This window comes from Sminthopsis crassicaudata, chromosome 1 (genome assembly GCF_048593235.1).
Source record: "Sminthopsis crassicaudata isolate SCR6 chromosome 1, ASM4859323v1, whole genome shotgun sequence".
NCBI classification, from domain to species: domain Eukaryota; kingdom Metazoa; phylum Chordata; class Mammalia; order Dasyuromorphia; family Dasyuridae; genus Sminthopsis; species Sminthopsis crassicaudata.
Genome location: NC_133617.1, coordinates 483,410,908 through 483,426,398, shown reverse-complemented (window position 1 = coordinate 483,426,398; position 15,491 = coordinate 483,410,908). Strand labels below are relative to the sequence as shown.

Genomic DNA, 15,491 nt, shown 5'->3' with positions numbered 1-15,491 from the left:
AAGGACACCCCAAGCTTTTATTGCAGCCTTAGCAATTTGTTCATATATTGTCATGGTATAATTAATCTGTTCCGAATTCTCTCCATACTGACCTTCACCAGCTAAGTGCTCAAAAGTGAATTGTGTGTTAACTCCTATTTCCAAATTGCATCTGACTTGAATTTTACATAATTCATGAAATTCCGCAAGCCATAATAAATTTTCTCCAGGTTCCAGACATGTCCTTGCTATGGATTTCCAATCATTCGGGGTTAGGACTTCATAAGACAAACCATCTAGTAACATTTTGACATAAGCTGATGTAGCCCCATAAAGGGTACAACCTTTTTTCAAATCCTTAATTTTATTCAAATCTAAAGGTGCATAACTTCTCCTTTTTTTACTTACAGAGTCAGTATTTTCAATCACAGGATATGCATGTATAAAATCACTTATATCCTGTCCTTCTCTCTTAGCTTTAACCAATGCTTTTTCTAATCTTGTCATAGGCTTAGGCTTCTTCACAGGCAATTCTGTTTGTGTTTCTGCCTCTTCCCCTCTTTCTTCCTCCATCTCTGAAGGTGGGGTTGATGTGGGCCTGTCAATAATCTGTTCTCTAGGCAGGGTTGAAGCTTCTTCAAGAGAATCATACCCTAATTCCTCATTTAAATCCTCTTGCTCTAGGGAAAGATCTTGATCTTTCCTTTTTTCCTCACACTTCCTCCTCTGTTCATTTTTAGAACTTTTCCTTCTCCTACAACTTGCTTGATAGTTTAAGGCTAATTGAACTATGTTGTAGATATAAAATACTTCTGCAGAAATTGAACGAGGCCCATTTTTTGCTTGAAATTCTTTCATTTCATATCCCACTAGCTTCCATTTATCTACATCTATCTTTTCTTCCTCTAAGAACCAAGGGGATGTGCGTCTTAATGCAGCCAAGAGTTTAGCAATCTGTACCCAGGTTACAAGTAAACTCTGCTCCTCAATTATCTTGATTATACTCTCTATAGTACCACTCCTGAATGGGGGTGGAGCTGAGGTTGCTTCTGGGGCTGGGGTTGAGTCGGCTGAGGTCCAGGGATTGAATTTAGCTAACATCTGCCCCATTTCAGCTATAAGAGATTCCTGGTTTATCCCTTAACAAGTTAAGTTCCTTATTTATCTATTAACACGCTCACTTAGTCTTTTAACAAAGTTTCCTCGTTACTCACGGTTCTGGGTCAGAGAGACTGAGATCTAGATCGGAAGCTTCCACTGGAATCAGGACTGTGTCTGTCCCTGTTCGGGCGCCAAATTGCAAAGGTCTGGTCTAGCTCCTCTTGTCAGGATAAGCAAATGTCCTTGCCCCACGTGTGGACGCCAATTGTAGCGAGCTATCGTCTCTCCAGAAGCTGCTGGATCGCTCTCTGGGAAGAGATCTGCTGTGTCTACTCAAATCTCTCAGACAGATTCTTCTTCCTGTAACGAACCGTTGTCTCCAGGCAGTTGCTGTTAACTCTTGTCCAAAGAAGTGACTTCCCTTCCTGCAGAGAGCCCCGTCAAGCCTGATGCAATTCAGAGTCTTCTTCTTGAATCCTGGCTCTGAATCTCCTCCAGCTCTTATCCTTCTCCAGGCCGATCTGCTCTCTAGGCCCAGTGCTGTCTCTTTTATCCTCCCAGAGAATGGGCGTGGGATAATGCAAGGGCTTCTGGGAAGAACCACCCCAGCCAATGAGCTTGCCCCCTCTATCAAGTCAACCTGAGTTCTCACCTTGTAATTGTCCAGAAAACCTGAATTCTCACTTTGTCACTGTCCAGACAACCTGAGTTCTCACTTAGTAATCCTAACAATCTATGATGATGTAATTATAATAGAGTATATAAGAGCCACCAAGGACTAGACTAGAGAGACATTGCATCTTTGATCAGGCTCTTGGTGGCTCTCCTCTCTTCCTCCACTGAGACAAAGGCCCTTCTGAAGGGCCTCCAGAAAGCTAGTCCGGGCCCCAGGCAAGGAGAAAAACTGTGAAGAAGACAATAAAGAATTTGGACTTTATCCCTGGCTATTCTTGTGATGATTACTCAGCTGAAAGGAAGGCTGTTCTAAAACCTCCAGAAAACTAACCAGAACACTACAGTTTTCATAAAATATTGTTTCAGTTTCTGTTATTTTCAGCAACTGTAAGTTTGCAAGTGTGGTGATCTATCAGTTTTGAGGGACAAGTGACCAAAGGAACTAAAATGCCTTTATGTATAACAAGAATTAAATATTAAATTTAGTATTCTGTTTATGGTAGTGTGGTGTAGTAGAGAATAAACCTTAAAACCAGAAAAACCGGGGTTTTAATCCTGCTTCTCACACATACTTACACACACACATACTGTGTGATCCTGGACAAGCAAATCACTTAATTTATCAATATTCTAGGCAATTCCCTAAAACTCTTAAGTTGCAGAAAAAGTGCTCCCTTGTATTAGTTAAAGTTCTCTCAGGAGTTCCTTGCATCACTGCAATCACAAGTCCAATGCTTCTCTTTCTTTCCTTTCCTCTTTGTATGCCCTTCCTCATTCCTATTCCCTCATAGTTCTTATCCCCATTGCTATCCATCTCCTTTCCCCACTTTCCCTCCCATCCCCACACTCTTCCCTTTCCCTTTCCTTATTCCCTTTCTTTTTCTTCTCTCTATATCCTCTCCTGCTCTCCTCTCTAACCTTCTCCTTATTCTATTTCCATATCCTTCTCCCTCTTTCTCTCCTATTGTTAGGATTACAAGGATTATAGATATTAAGGACTGTTCCTATTCTATCCCTCTAGATAAGGAGGATATGAAAAGATTTGCTTTTTCAGTGCCTAGTGTTAATTTGGCTGAGCCTTATAAAAGATATGAATGGACAGTTTTGCCACAGGGAATGAAAAACAGCCCTACTATGTGCCAAATGTATGTTGCTGCTGTTCTTGCTCCAATAAGAAAAGCATTTCCAAAAGTAATGTTGTTATATTATATGGATGTTAGAAGCATGTCTACAAAAGACCATGGAAACACTAAAGGACTATAAACTGTATATAGCTACAGAAAAAATTCAAAGGCATGCTCCTTTTCAATATTTAAGATATGAAGTATATCCGAAGACACTCACAGTATAAAAACTTTCTTTAAGAACAGAGAAGTTGGACACCTTAAATGATTTCCAAAAATTAATAGGAGATATCCAATGGATGCGTCCAGTGTTAGGCTTAATTACCAATCAACTGCAACCTCTATATGACATTTTAAAGGGAGACAATGCTTTAAATTCACCATGCCAGCTTGCAAAAGAAGCACAAGAGGCTTTAAGAGAAGTTGAACTGGCTTTATCCAATGTGGTTGAAAGAGTCACTCAAAAAATCCTTGGAAATATCAGTTTTTGCTCAAAAGAGGCACCCACAGCAGTCTTTCATCAAGGAGACAATGTGATCGAGTGGGTGAACCTCCAAGCACAACCAGAACAAAGCCTTACTCCTTACCCAGTGCTTGTGGCTAGAATTTTATTAAAGGCTATTAAGAGAGTAGTACAATTATCTGGGATAAGTCCTGAAAAAAATATACACATTCTATACTAACGTACAAATTAATGTATGCCGTGAGACCATCCCAGAATGGCAAATTTTATTGGCCACAACTCCCAATTTTGCACATGGGTCTCCATTAAAGATAACCTGGCTACTACATAATTGGTGATGGATTTTTGAAGAAAAGGTTTCTAAGGTTCCTCTTAAAGGACCAACAATCTTTACAGATGCCTCCAAAGAAAATATTTGTGCTATATGCTCTCATGATTTAACCATAAAGAGAGTATTCAGGACTCCTTTTCAGTCTACTCAGCAGAATGAATTATTTGCTATCATGCTAGCTCTTTCTTATTACCCAGGAGACGTAAATATAATTATTGATTCAGCCTATTCAGTAGGTGTAGTACAAAGAATTGCCACAGCCCAAATAAAATTCGCAGCCTCTAATATTTATCAGCTCTTTAAGGAACTTCAAGAGCAAGTGAGAAAGCATCCAGGAAGATTCATATCTTGCATGTCCACTCACATAGTAGACTTCCAGGTCCTATTTTTGATGGAAATTCAAAGGCAGATAGCCTTTTAACTATGTTATTTCAGGAAGCACAAGAATCTCATTCTAAATATCATCAAGCTGCTTGTGCTTTCCATTTACAATTTGGAATAACAAGAGAGGAAGCTAGGCGCATAGTAAAAAGCTGTACAGCTTGCCTTCCTTTCCATGTTCCTACACTCCCTCCAGGGAAGAATCTTCATGGTTTGAGACCCAATGAACTCTGGCAAATGGATGTGACCCACTATAAATCTTTTGGTTGTCTGTCTTTTATTCATATGGTGGTAGATACCTTTTCAGGATTCACTTTTGCAGTGCCAACAGCAAAAGAGACAGCCCAAGTGGTCACTGAATTCCTTATCCAAGCATTTGCAATTATGGGTGTGCCACAAGAAATAAAAACAGACAATGGACCTGCATATTCTTCTAGACATTTTGCACACTTTTGTGTGCAGTATAAGATTTTACGCACCACTGGCATACCTTTTAATCCACAAGGTCAAGCAATAGTGGAGAGAAGAAACAGAGACAATAAGGCACTCCTCCAAAAACAAAAGAAAGTGGGAGCCACAGGTAACCCTAGAGAACTTCTAAATTTAGTTTTCTATACCATTAATTTTCTAATTTTTGACAAAGATGCCCTGGCTTCGGCAGACAGGTTTTATAGTCCACCAGAAGGGCTGTGTCCAGTGTGAACAGCTCCACTGTCCTTAGATAATCACTAGGTGATGTGGAAAGACCCAGAAAGTGGTGAATGGAAGGGACCAGATAGGTTAACTGCTTGGGGAGAGGGTTTGCTTGTATTTCTTCAGATGGAGAAGGAATCAGATGGGTGCCAACAAGTCATATTCACCTTGTCCATCAGAAAGAGACAGAAAAAGAGAAAGACCTCAAAACAAAGGAGAAAATCTAAGAAACACCTGACACTGAAAGAGCATGGCTAATAAGAAGACTGTTAAAGAACTTTAAAACCAGCAGTAATCATTGTATTTCCTAACACAAGATGAGACTAATGGACAATGGACTTGTAGACATGTATAAATTCTCAATTTATGATTATTTGATCATGTTATTTGTTACATACTTCTGGCATGTGTTATGTTACTATGTACTTATGTAATTTATGTAATTATGTGTAATACCTCCCATATTGATGGATTTACATTTCAAGGTCATGACCACCCTATGTTCTAAATCAAAAGAAAGAGGGAGATGTTAGGATTACAAGGTGATAACTCAGGTTGTCTAAACAATTCTCTAGCTCAGAGTTCACACCTTTAGGAGTTTACACCTTTAGACTTCGGAAAAGGAGTTTACACTTTTAAAAGGAGTTCTGAAAAGGAGTTTACACAACCTTTAAAAGGAGCAAGTTCACAAGCCCCTGAGTTCTCACATGCCCATTCTCTGGGAGGATAAAAGAAGACAACATTGGGCCTGGAGAAGCAGTCTGGATTGGGGAAGGACAAGAGCTGGAGGAGATTCAGAGCCAGGATTCAGGAAGAAGAAGAAGAGGCTGGCTGGAAGCTCCAGAAGCCTCTCAAGAAATCTGCCCACAGAGAAAAGGATTCACAGAGAAGAAACCTCCTCCCAGAGAAGGATTACAATTGAGAGACAACAGGACCTTTATCCATCTTTATCCCTGTCTATACTGATTCCCTTAATGCATGTCTAGAGTGCTATAGACCAAAGAAACTAACATCAGCTAAAACTTACAAAATTTTCAAACTTACCAAGAGGAAGCAGAATCTCCCAGTCCTCTGCTTCTGCTCTCCATCTTTTAGTCCTTTAGGGATCAGCTGGACTAGATTACTTCTAGGGTCCCCACAGTTTTGCTATTATTATTCTATCCCAGACCCCAAGGAAGGTCAAGCTAGTTACTTAAAGGAATTTTAAGAGAAGGTAGTCTCTCTATTAAGCCTCACTTCAGACAACATCATTTTTGTACCATTTTACAAATAATACAAAGGAAAAATAATTTTGATTAATACCATTTTAGCATTAATGTAGTTTAATTCATTTAGTGAATGGATAAAAAAACAAACAACCCCCCCCCAAACCTTAAACTTTGTAGTTTAGGCACTATTTCAGATCCCAAGCCAATACATCCACTTATAATTCATTCAGATTCCAAATATGAGATGGCCTTTTCTACAGCTTAACATAGTGTATAAAGAGGGCTGGAATCACAACAAAACAAAACAAAATAAGCCTGGGTTCAAAGTCTATCTCAACTATGTTTGTAACTTTTCTGGGTTTCAGTTTTTTCAGCTACAAAATGATGGAGGGGGAAATCATAGCACTCATCTTCAAGAGCTGTGAAGTTCAAAAGAGATAATGTCTATAAAATAATGTATAAATATTAGCTATATGACTGTCTCACAGCTGGGACCCTGGAGATAGTGTTATGTGAAACTCTAGTGCACTCTGACCATAATATAATAAACATAGTTTATATCTATACAATATTATTAATAACCACACTCAAGTCATTTAGGCTCTTTCTAAATTCCATCTTGTTATTTTTTATTTTAAAATTTTTTCTGAACCAGCCTAACTACACAGAATTATTCAGGTTTTCAGTTATTTCCCATTTCAAAAGAGTAATTAAGAACTGTTCAAGGAGGAACAGGTCCTCATGGAGTAGCTTGCATTTTGAATACTTTTGCTAGTCAATCTGAATGACAACACTTAATTTATAAGGGAGAATTTATAGACTTATATAAGGCAACAGACAGCCAATCAATAAAGGATGATAATTACAGCATGTAATATCAAGGAACATTAGGTCTGAGGTATGGTATGGGGAAAGAAGTGGGCAGTTAGAAACCCTATTATTTCAGAAAGGTCAGGCTACTGTAGTAAAATGCTCAAACAAATAAAATTACACCAGTGAATCAGAAGAGAATACAAATCACTAAATAGAACTAATTTCCGATTCTGTGTGAAAATAAATTCTCCAGGCAAGGATTTGGGTGACTGTAATTTACATACAGTTGTGTGAACAGAAAGCTTATCTTATCCCTGTGAACATCAGTACAGCGAAATTAATGTATAAGCAACATTTCCTAGAGCCCAGTTAACTTGTTTATTTCTACATCTAAGACCAAAATATTTTCAAAAACAGTAAAGAAATTTACTACTAAGAACATCTTCAAATGTTTGAGGTGAGTTTTGACATATTTCACATCTATGGATTTTATGAGATTCTCTAAGGACTTTTTAAAGTCTCATTTTGCTCTAGTGAAGTCTATGAATTAAAAAAAATCAGAGAGAGACAGAGATACAGAGAGACAGACAGAGAGACACACAGAGAGGCAGACAGTGAGACAGAGAGATAGACTAATATCACAGAACTAGGAAGGATGAATTGGCATGAGGAGAGTGTGGAAGGTAAAAAGACTAGTTAAGGGGTTACTGCAATAGGACCAGTGAGAATAGAGAGAGGGGAGAGATGCAAGAGATCCTAACCAAATGAAATTAAGACTGTTCAAAAAATAAACTAGGAAGTGACTGTTCTTTTTGCCAAAAAAAACTCCAAAAAACAAAAAAAAAGCATTGCTGATCAAGTTTTTCATCCACTCTTAAAATCAGAGAATTAAGAACAGAAAAGGAACTCAGCAGCTATCTAATCCAATCCAAGCCTAGAAGAATCTCTACTATAGCATATACATGGAGCAGCTCATTGTGCTTTTGCTCTAATCTAATTGATAAATCTAAATTTACCTCTAACTTTGCCTTCATGTAACCCTCTCACTTTTGTACTTTGGGATCAAAAAGAGTAAATATAATCTCTCTTCCACATAAAAACCCTTCAAGTATTTAACATCTATTGTGTCCCCTCTGAGTTTACTCTTCTCCAGGCCAAATAACCACCCAGTTCTTCCATTCTGGTGGCCCTCCTAAGGACACCCTTAAACTCTTCTTTACCCTGCTTGAATCATGTGACCCAGAACTAACACAATGCTCCATATGTGTTCTGTACAGAGACCATTACCTCTATATTCCTGGAATTCTTTTAAAGCAGCCCAAGATTGCATTCGTTTTTATGGGTTCTATAATGACACTGCTTGCTCATATTGAGCTTACAGTCTAAGAAAATTTTCAAATCTTTTTCAGACAAATTACTATCCAATTACGTCTCCATTATTCCATATTTGTGAAGCTGATTATTTTTTCACTTAAGTGTAAGTTATCTGATTAATCAAAATTCAACCCTAAATAACTTTTTAGGCATGTATCTACTACAGAAAGTAAGAAATATATGTGTGTGTGCATTTTATATATATATATATATATATATATATATATACACACATATACAGAGAGAGAGATATGTGTATAAAGATAAATATATAATCTAAATAGATATATTTCCTTCAAAAAATGTGACAATTGCTATTCTCTGTTTGGATCAGAACAATTTGGGTCACTTCCCTAAGCAAAAATCTCTACTGATTAAATCCTATTATTTGTAAGGTCAAATATAAAATCCTTTGTATGGATTTCAAAGCCCTTCATAATCTAGTCTCTTCCCAGGATTCTTTATTGTCTTTTATGTACTTTATGATCCAGTCACAATGGCCTTCTTGCCATTGCACAAATAAGACATTTTCAATGAATTTCCCCCATTGGTGTAATGTTTTCCTTCCTCATCTATGCCTCTTAGCCTGTTTGTCTCTGTTCAAGTCTCAGCTAAAAATGTTAATTTTTGCATGGAGTCTTTCCTTATTCCTTTTTCATACTAGTGCTTTCCCTCTGAGATTATCTTCCTTTTATTCTGTGTATATCTTTTTTTTTTTTTTTAAATAAACAGCTGTTTGTATGTTTTCTCCCCCTTTGAACTATAAATTTCTTAGGCCAGGAACTGTTTTTGCCTTTTTTTTTTTTTTTTTTGTATCTCCACAGCTTAGCACAGTACTGGGGCACACAGTAGGTGCCAGATAATTGCCATTGATTTCACTTGATTTCTATAGTTTGGAGACAAATTAACTATATAAGAAATATTCATCAGAAAGACTTTCTTTACCCACTTAGCAAATATTTATTAAGCTGAATTAAAATATTTGCAATCCTCTTTTAGAACTACCAAACCCAAGCTCTAATTGACACTAGAAAATTCTAACATCACATTGACCTTATGCAAAGAAAAGAGTCTTCTAAGATTACATTTTTAATAAGGAATCAAGCTCACCTCCTTGTAATGTATATTCTGTAACTGCTCTGCTGAATGTTCCCAGACCGGCTCCATTATAAGCTGCCACCTGAATTTCATATTGGGTCCAGATGATCAAGTCTTTTACCAGGCAATAGTTAATCTCGGGGCTGGTAATGTTCCTCTGTTGATACTCACCGGGTAGGCCTGCCAAACGATACCTATAGGTAGAAAAGAACAGCAGGCGAGGATAAATTAGAACAAATATGTGGACTGGTAAAGGGATTTCACCAGAGTTTCATTATTGTGCTATTTTATTATAATTGTACAAAGATTGAGGTAAAAAACATTTTTTTTTAAATTACTGAAACCAAGAAGCTAACTCCTGGTATTCTTCTTGACTGATAAAGGATTTATAAACTGATCCCACTAAGATTATATGCTCAAGGCTAAACAAAATTGGTATTTTATCCTGTTTTATGGCTACAAAAAATTACAGCTTTTTAAATGTGACTTGTCTAGTAAATACAATGACTTAGTACCAAAAATTCTAAACATGATTTTTATCGGGGTATTGCCATAAATCATTTTGAGTAATGTTTTTCTATTTAAGACTCTGAAATATGGGCCACAAATATAAAAAGAGGCTAACTGTATATATTCCTTCATGTTGGGGTCTAAGCAGCCATTTATGTCCCCCTCTAGTGTTTCTAGAGGCAGAGTAACTGTGGAAATAAATGTGATTTTGAAAGTACATGAATTCTTTCAGATTAAAACAACATTACTGATTGAAGAAAGTGTTTTTCTATTAATTTATTAATTAATGCTGTTTTAAGGACTTAGCATCCATTTATTAATATTAATATATTGTTGTACAGCACTTTAAATCATAAAGTTCTTTGTATAAAACTACAATACTATCATAATACAAAATTGTACAATACAATTCTATAATAGCTAGCATTTGAAGGTTTGTAGAGGGTTTCCAAATATCTCATTTTGGAAATTGAGATTCAGAGAACTTAAGTGACTTGCTCAAGGTCACTCACCTAGAGAATCCAGGGTTCAAATTCAGATTTTCTGATAAAGATACTTTTCAAGATATCTTAGGGATCTAAATACAACTGTTTTTCATTTTTTTAAAATGGTCATGCATTATTTTTACACATACAAGGAATTTTCATTGAAATTTTGTTATTATTTTTCTTTAAAGTATTTCCTAGGCATTTGATTGGTATAACATTAAAAGTGTAAATTATTTTTTGTATCTTAATTTTTATTACATTAGCATGGCCTAGTCACAAGCAATGAATATTCTTCTTATAATTAAAGTGGTTTTTTTTAATTCTTTAAGATAAAAAAAAATGGTCATGGAAACATGTTATGGGCCAGAACTCTGAACTTGAAACAAGGATGCTTACAAGGTACTAAGTGGAATTGATGAGGCAATGGTTATATAGTTTAGCATGGTTTAGTATGATTGATTTAATCTTATAATAAATAATGGTTTCCTAGTGATATAATGATTGGCTTATACTCAATGTGGAGCATGTAAGCAGGGACTGAGAGGCATAGAAGATAAGCATACTAGAAGTTCTCTTTATTATTAAAAATAATAAATAATAATAATAAAAGCTGACATTTATATAGTACATACAGCATGCCAGTTATTTTATAGTTACTGTCCCATTTGTTCTTCATAACTATACTAGAACGTAGGAGCTATTATTATTCCCATTTTATAGAAGAAACTGAAGTAAATAGGATTAAGTGTCTTGCCCAGGGACACATAGCTAGAAAATATCTGAGGCTTCATTTGAACTTAGGTCTTCCTAACTCAAGCCCAGAAATATATTTTAGTAGCATAATAACAACAATTGTTATTTGTGGTTGTTCAGTCTATGGATTCCTCAGGACACCGTTTAGGGTTTTCTTTTTTCTAGTAAATTTATTTATTTTTAATACACATTGCTTTATGAATTACATTGGGAGAGAAAAAATCAGAGCAAAAGGGAAATACCATGGGAGAGGTTAAAAAAAAAAAAAGAGTGAATATAGCATGTGATGATTTACATTCAGTCTCTTTAGTTCTTTTTCTGAATCCAGGTGACATTTTCTGTCCAAAGTCTATTGGAACTGTTTCAGATAACTGGACCACTGAGAAGAGCCAAGTCTTTCATTGTTGATCATACATTCTTATTGTTATTGTGTACAATGTATTCTTGGTTCTGTTACACTCAGCATCAGTTCATATATATCTCTTCAGGCCTTTTTAAAATCAGCTTGTTCATAATTTTTGCTGAATAATAATATTCCATTACCTTTACATACTATAGTTTATTAAATCATTCCCCAATTGATGGACATCCACTCATTTTCCAGTTCTTTGCTACCATAAAAAGAGCTGCTACAAATATTTTCACACATGTAGATCCTTTCCCCTCCTTTATGATTCCCTTGGGATACAGACCCAGTAATGGCACTGTTGGGTCAAAAGGTTTAATAGTTCTACCATTTGAGGTTTTCTTAACAAAGGTACTGGAGTAGTTTGCCATTACCCTCTCCAACTCATTTTACAGAAAAGTAAACTAAGGCAAACAGTGTTAAGTGACTTGCTCAAGGTCACACAGCTAGGAAAGGTCTGAAGCTGGATTGAACTTGTGTCTTCCTCATTACAGGCCAGCAATGAATCCATTGTGCCATCTAGTTGCATATTAACAGCATTCAATTTTTGTTATTTTAGCTTTTCTTAAGACTATAATTTGATTTATAAAAATTACCCAGCACAAAACTTTTCAGAAGCATGACTATTGTTCAAAGGTTCACCTATAGGAAAGGCAGCATTGCTTAATGGATAAATGGCCAGTCTTAAAGTCAGGAAGTCTTGCCTCTGACTCAGACTAGTTTATGACCACTGGCAGATTACTTTAACACTCAGGTCACCAGGCAGCTCTCTAAGATGAGAATTTACTGGTCAGCACTGATGGAGATAGCTTCCACACCAGGGAGTTTCCCACACCAATGAAATAACAAACCAGAAATAAAATCAATAACACAAAAAGCCACCTGAATTGTAGCTAAGAAACAACTTGACTGTGTAATATCTTAATGTTCTAAAAGCCTCACTGCTGTTTTCTAAAAATGCTTGATTTATAGCCAAAAAGTTACTTATGTGGCTGGAGAATGTGGCTTGGTATCCGTGTGAAGATGATGAGAGAAGGGAAATCATAAGGATTCATGGTCAGAAGTAAACAGTTAAGAAAGAAGAAGAGATTTGATGGACAATCTTTCCAAGGAAATTGAAGACTGGAAATGGAAGGAAATGAAGGTTGGAAAAGGAAAGAAGAGAGATGAGATTCTGGTGTTGACTTAGAAAGTCAGGTTTATCTGAGAATATTCTTTTAGCCCCTTTTGTTAAGAAGTCTTTACACTTTGTGAGAAATGTTTGCCAGGACAAAATGCAATATTTAAAAAAAAAAAAAAAAAAAAGGCAAGCAGCACTTCAATGGCATGAGGATTCAATGATTGATTTTTTTGCTCTCAAGGAAACAAGCTGTACATTGCCTGCTTACAATATGCTAATCAACGGAGAAGAAATAAGTAGACCAAATAATGGAGTGACTTGCAAATGAAGCATTATTATTCTGTGACTGGCAAAAAATAAAATATTTTTAGTTAATTTGTTGCCCTGTAGTTATGCTTCATACTTCATCAGTTTTTGAAATCCACTAGTATGACATTCCTTCATTGGACTAAGGGTTGATCCATTTGAAAAAAAGTCAGAGCAACTTCCCAAGAGGGTTTGAAGTCCATGTCAACAATATTGGCAAGTCTAAATTTTATGGTAGAATGGGGGGGGGCGGAGAAAGGGGAAGGAGTGTCTTAGCATAGAGTGCCTCAAATGATAGATAAATAAGGAAATATGTAAATCAGGTTACCAATACATTCCATTCATTAAAATTTCCACTTAAAATCCTAGTCAAAGCATTTGTACTTGGAGACAGGATTAGAAAACAACAACAACAAATCAAAATACCAACAACAAGAAAACATATAGCAGAGAATAAAATATGGCAGTAATTGGAAAACAGATTGATTGGGGAGTGAGGACACCTCAGTCTGACTTCCTGTTCTCTCATTTACTTGATGTGTGGACCTGGACATATAGGCACTTTCTGTCTCTGGGGCTCAATGCCTATATGTATAATATACAAGATAATTTCAAAGGTCACTTTCACTTGTGGTTTTTTGATTCTTCTTTCTGAAAAAAAAAATGCTCTGAAAATGCCCAAAGAGTTAAATTTCTTGCTGTAAATTTGGAAAAATTCAATTCTTCTCACTTCCATAAACCTTTTAGTAAGCTTCTGCAAAGTTACAGGCAGCATGACAATGGCTAGAAAGCTGGATTTAAAGTCCTGCCTCTGACATATATTAGGTGAATAACACTGGGCAAAGATGATGTGTTTGTGAGTGTGTGTGTGTGTGTGACAGAGACAGACAGACAGACAGACATAGAGACATAGAGACACAGAGAGACACGGAGAGAGAGACTTAAAGATAAAGGTGAGAAACTGCATAATTTAGCAGCTCCTCACAAATCCAGTTTAGAATAATGTAGTAGACACTGTGGTAGCATACATGAGCAAAAATCAAACAGTATCTCTCCTCAGTGCACTGTTGATGAATTTTGAACTTCTTTGTTTCATCTTATTCCCTCCATATCCTCAAACTGAAGTGCTAATATAATAATAGCTTGGTGATATGGACTAAGGATGGAAGGAGGTGCTAATTTAATAGTACTTTGGTCATATGGACTAAAGGTAGAAGGAGGTGCTAATATAATAATAGCTTGGTCATATGGTAGAAAGGATTAAAAAAGATCTAGATGATTTACCACCTAAATGCTTTATAAATATAAATATGTGAAAGATCTGTGATTTCACAGCTTTATTATTAAAAAGGGAGTTGCAAAAAAGATAGAGATTTTTATAATATTTTAATGCAAAAAAGATAAAATTTAACTGAAAAAGAAATAATTTTTAAAAAAGAGTAACCTTTTTAGGAGAATAACAAGGAATTGATTTTATGACAAAGTTAGCTTTTGAAAATAAAATAAAGGAAAAGTAATATACTGGCTCATATTCAAAACTATTCAAATTTCATTAACATATATATATGTATATATATATATATATATATACACACATATACATAAGCAGGTAGTCCTAAAACAAGCTTATTTCACTTGCCAAGAAACCTTCCTCAACTCATTGTAAAGTTGGCTCTTTCTAGAATTCTAGCTCTTGCTGTTGGAGAGGAATATAAAAACACAATTGAATCTTTTGAGTTTTAAGGTGAATCACAGATGTCTTTCTTCCTCTCAGTCTACTTTCTATAATTGCTCATTGCATATCATCAAAGAGCAGAATCAAAATCTTTGCAACTGACTTGATTTCCTCCCTGGCCCAATTGATGGGTAGATAGTGACCAGTTGCTCAGGGTGCTTGTGTAATATTAACAGGATGACTGAAAAGGTCACAATTAATATCTGAAGTGGCAGGATGATTACATTTTTGCTGGTGGGATATGTTGCCCAGGAGACCTTTGCAATCAGCATATGGCGATCTTTTACAAGGAAGTAAACAGTGGATTTTTTTTTAAAAGGACATAACCCCAATTGCTTCTCTCAAAGAGACACCCTCACCATTATTATAAATATTTTATAGCTGCACACAAAGCCTAGCTACTTATATAGCCAGCGTAACAAAGACAAAGTATTTATTTTTATTTTATTTTTCCCTCCTGCTGCTATCCTATAGGTATTACATGCTTACAAATATACAATGATAGTGGAATTATTCAGGAACACTTCCAAGGAGATTTATCTATGCGTGGATTTTTTTTTTAATTACCATAAACTTTGACATGTCTCTGCCTTGTGCAGAGCATACTCATTTTAGAGCTTCTGGAATAAAGCCACGGGCACATTGCACTCCAGCATTCAACTCTCATGACACTATTATGGAAAAGCCTTTTAACAGCAGTAATCCCACCAACATATAGAAATGTGCAATGTCTGATATAGCCAAGCATCATCAAAGAAATTTTATCATTGAACCTTCAGTCTAGTTTTGTGATGGTTTTATTTTTTTCCACAGCTGACAACTACAGCCTAAGGATGCTTTCCCTATCTATTAAAATAGACCAAGGCAACTGGACATGACAAATAAGTGAAAAGCTTGTAAAAGGAAGACAGGGACTATTTTTTTTCATTAGCC

At 36.0% G+C, this 15,491-nt stretch overlaps 1 protein-coding gene across 6 annotated transcripts in view; it reads right to left on the bottom strand.

Annotated features, from left to right (window-relative positions):
- SDK1 (sidekick cell adhesion molecule 1) overlaps positions 1–15,491 on the bottom strand; it is a 1,233,278-nt gene that overhangs the window by 286,519 nt on the left and 931,268 nt on the right. For all 6 annotated transcript variants that reach the window (XM_074281198.1, XM_074281201.1, XM_074281200.1 and 3 more), the window contains one exon: positions 9,253–9,434. In XM_074281198.1, the coding sequence (XP_074137299.1) occupies positions 9,253–9,434 (182 nt within the window). The remainder of the gene's footprint in view (positions 1–9,252; positions 9,435–15,491) is intronic.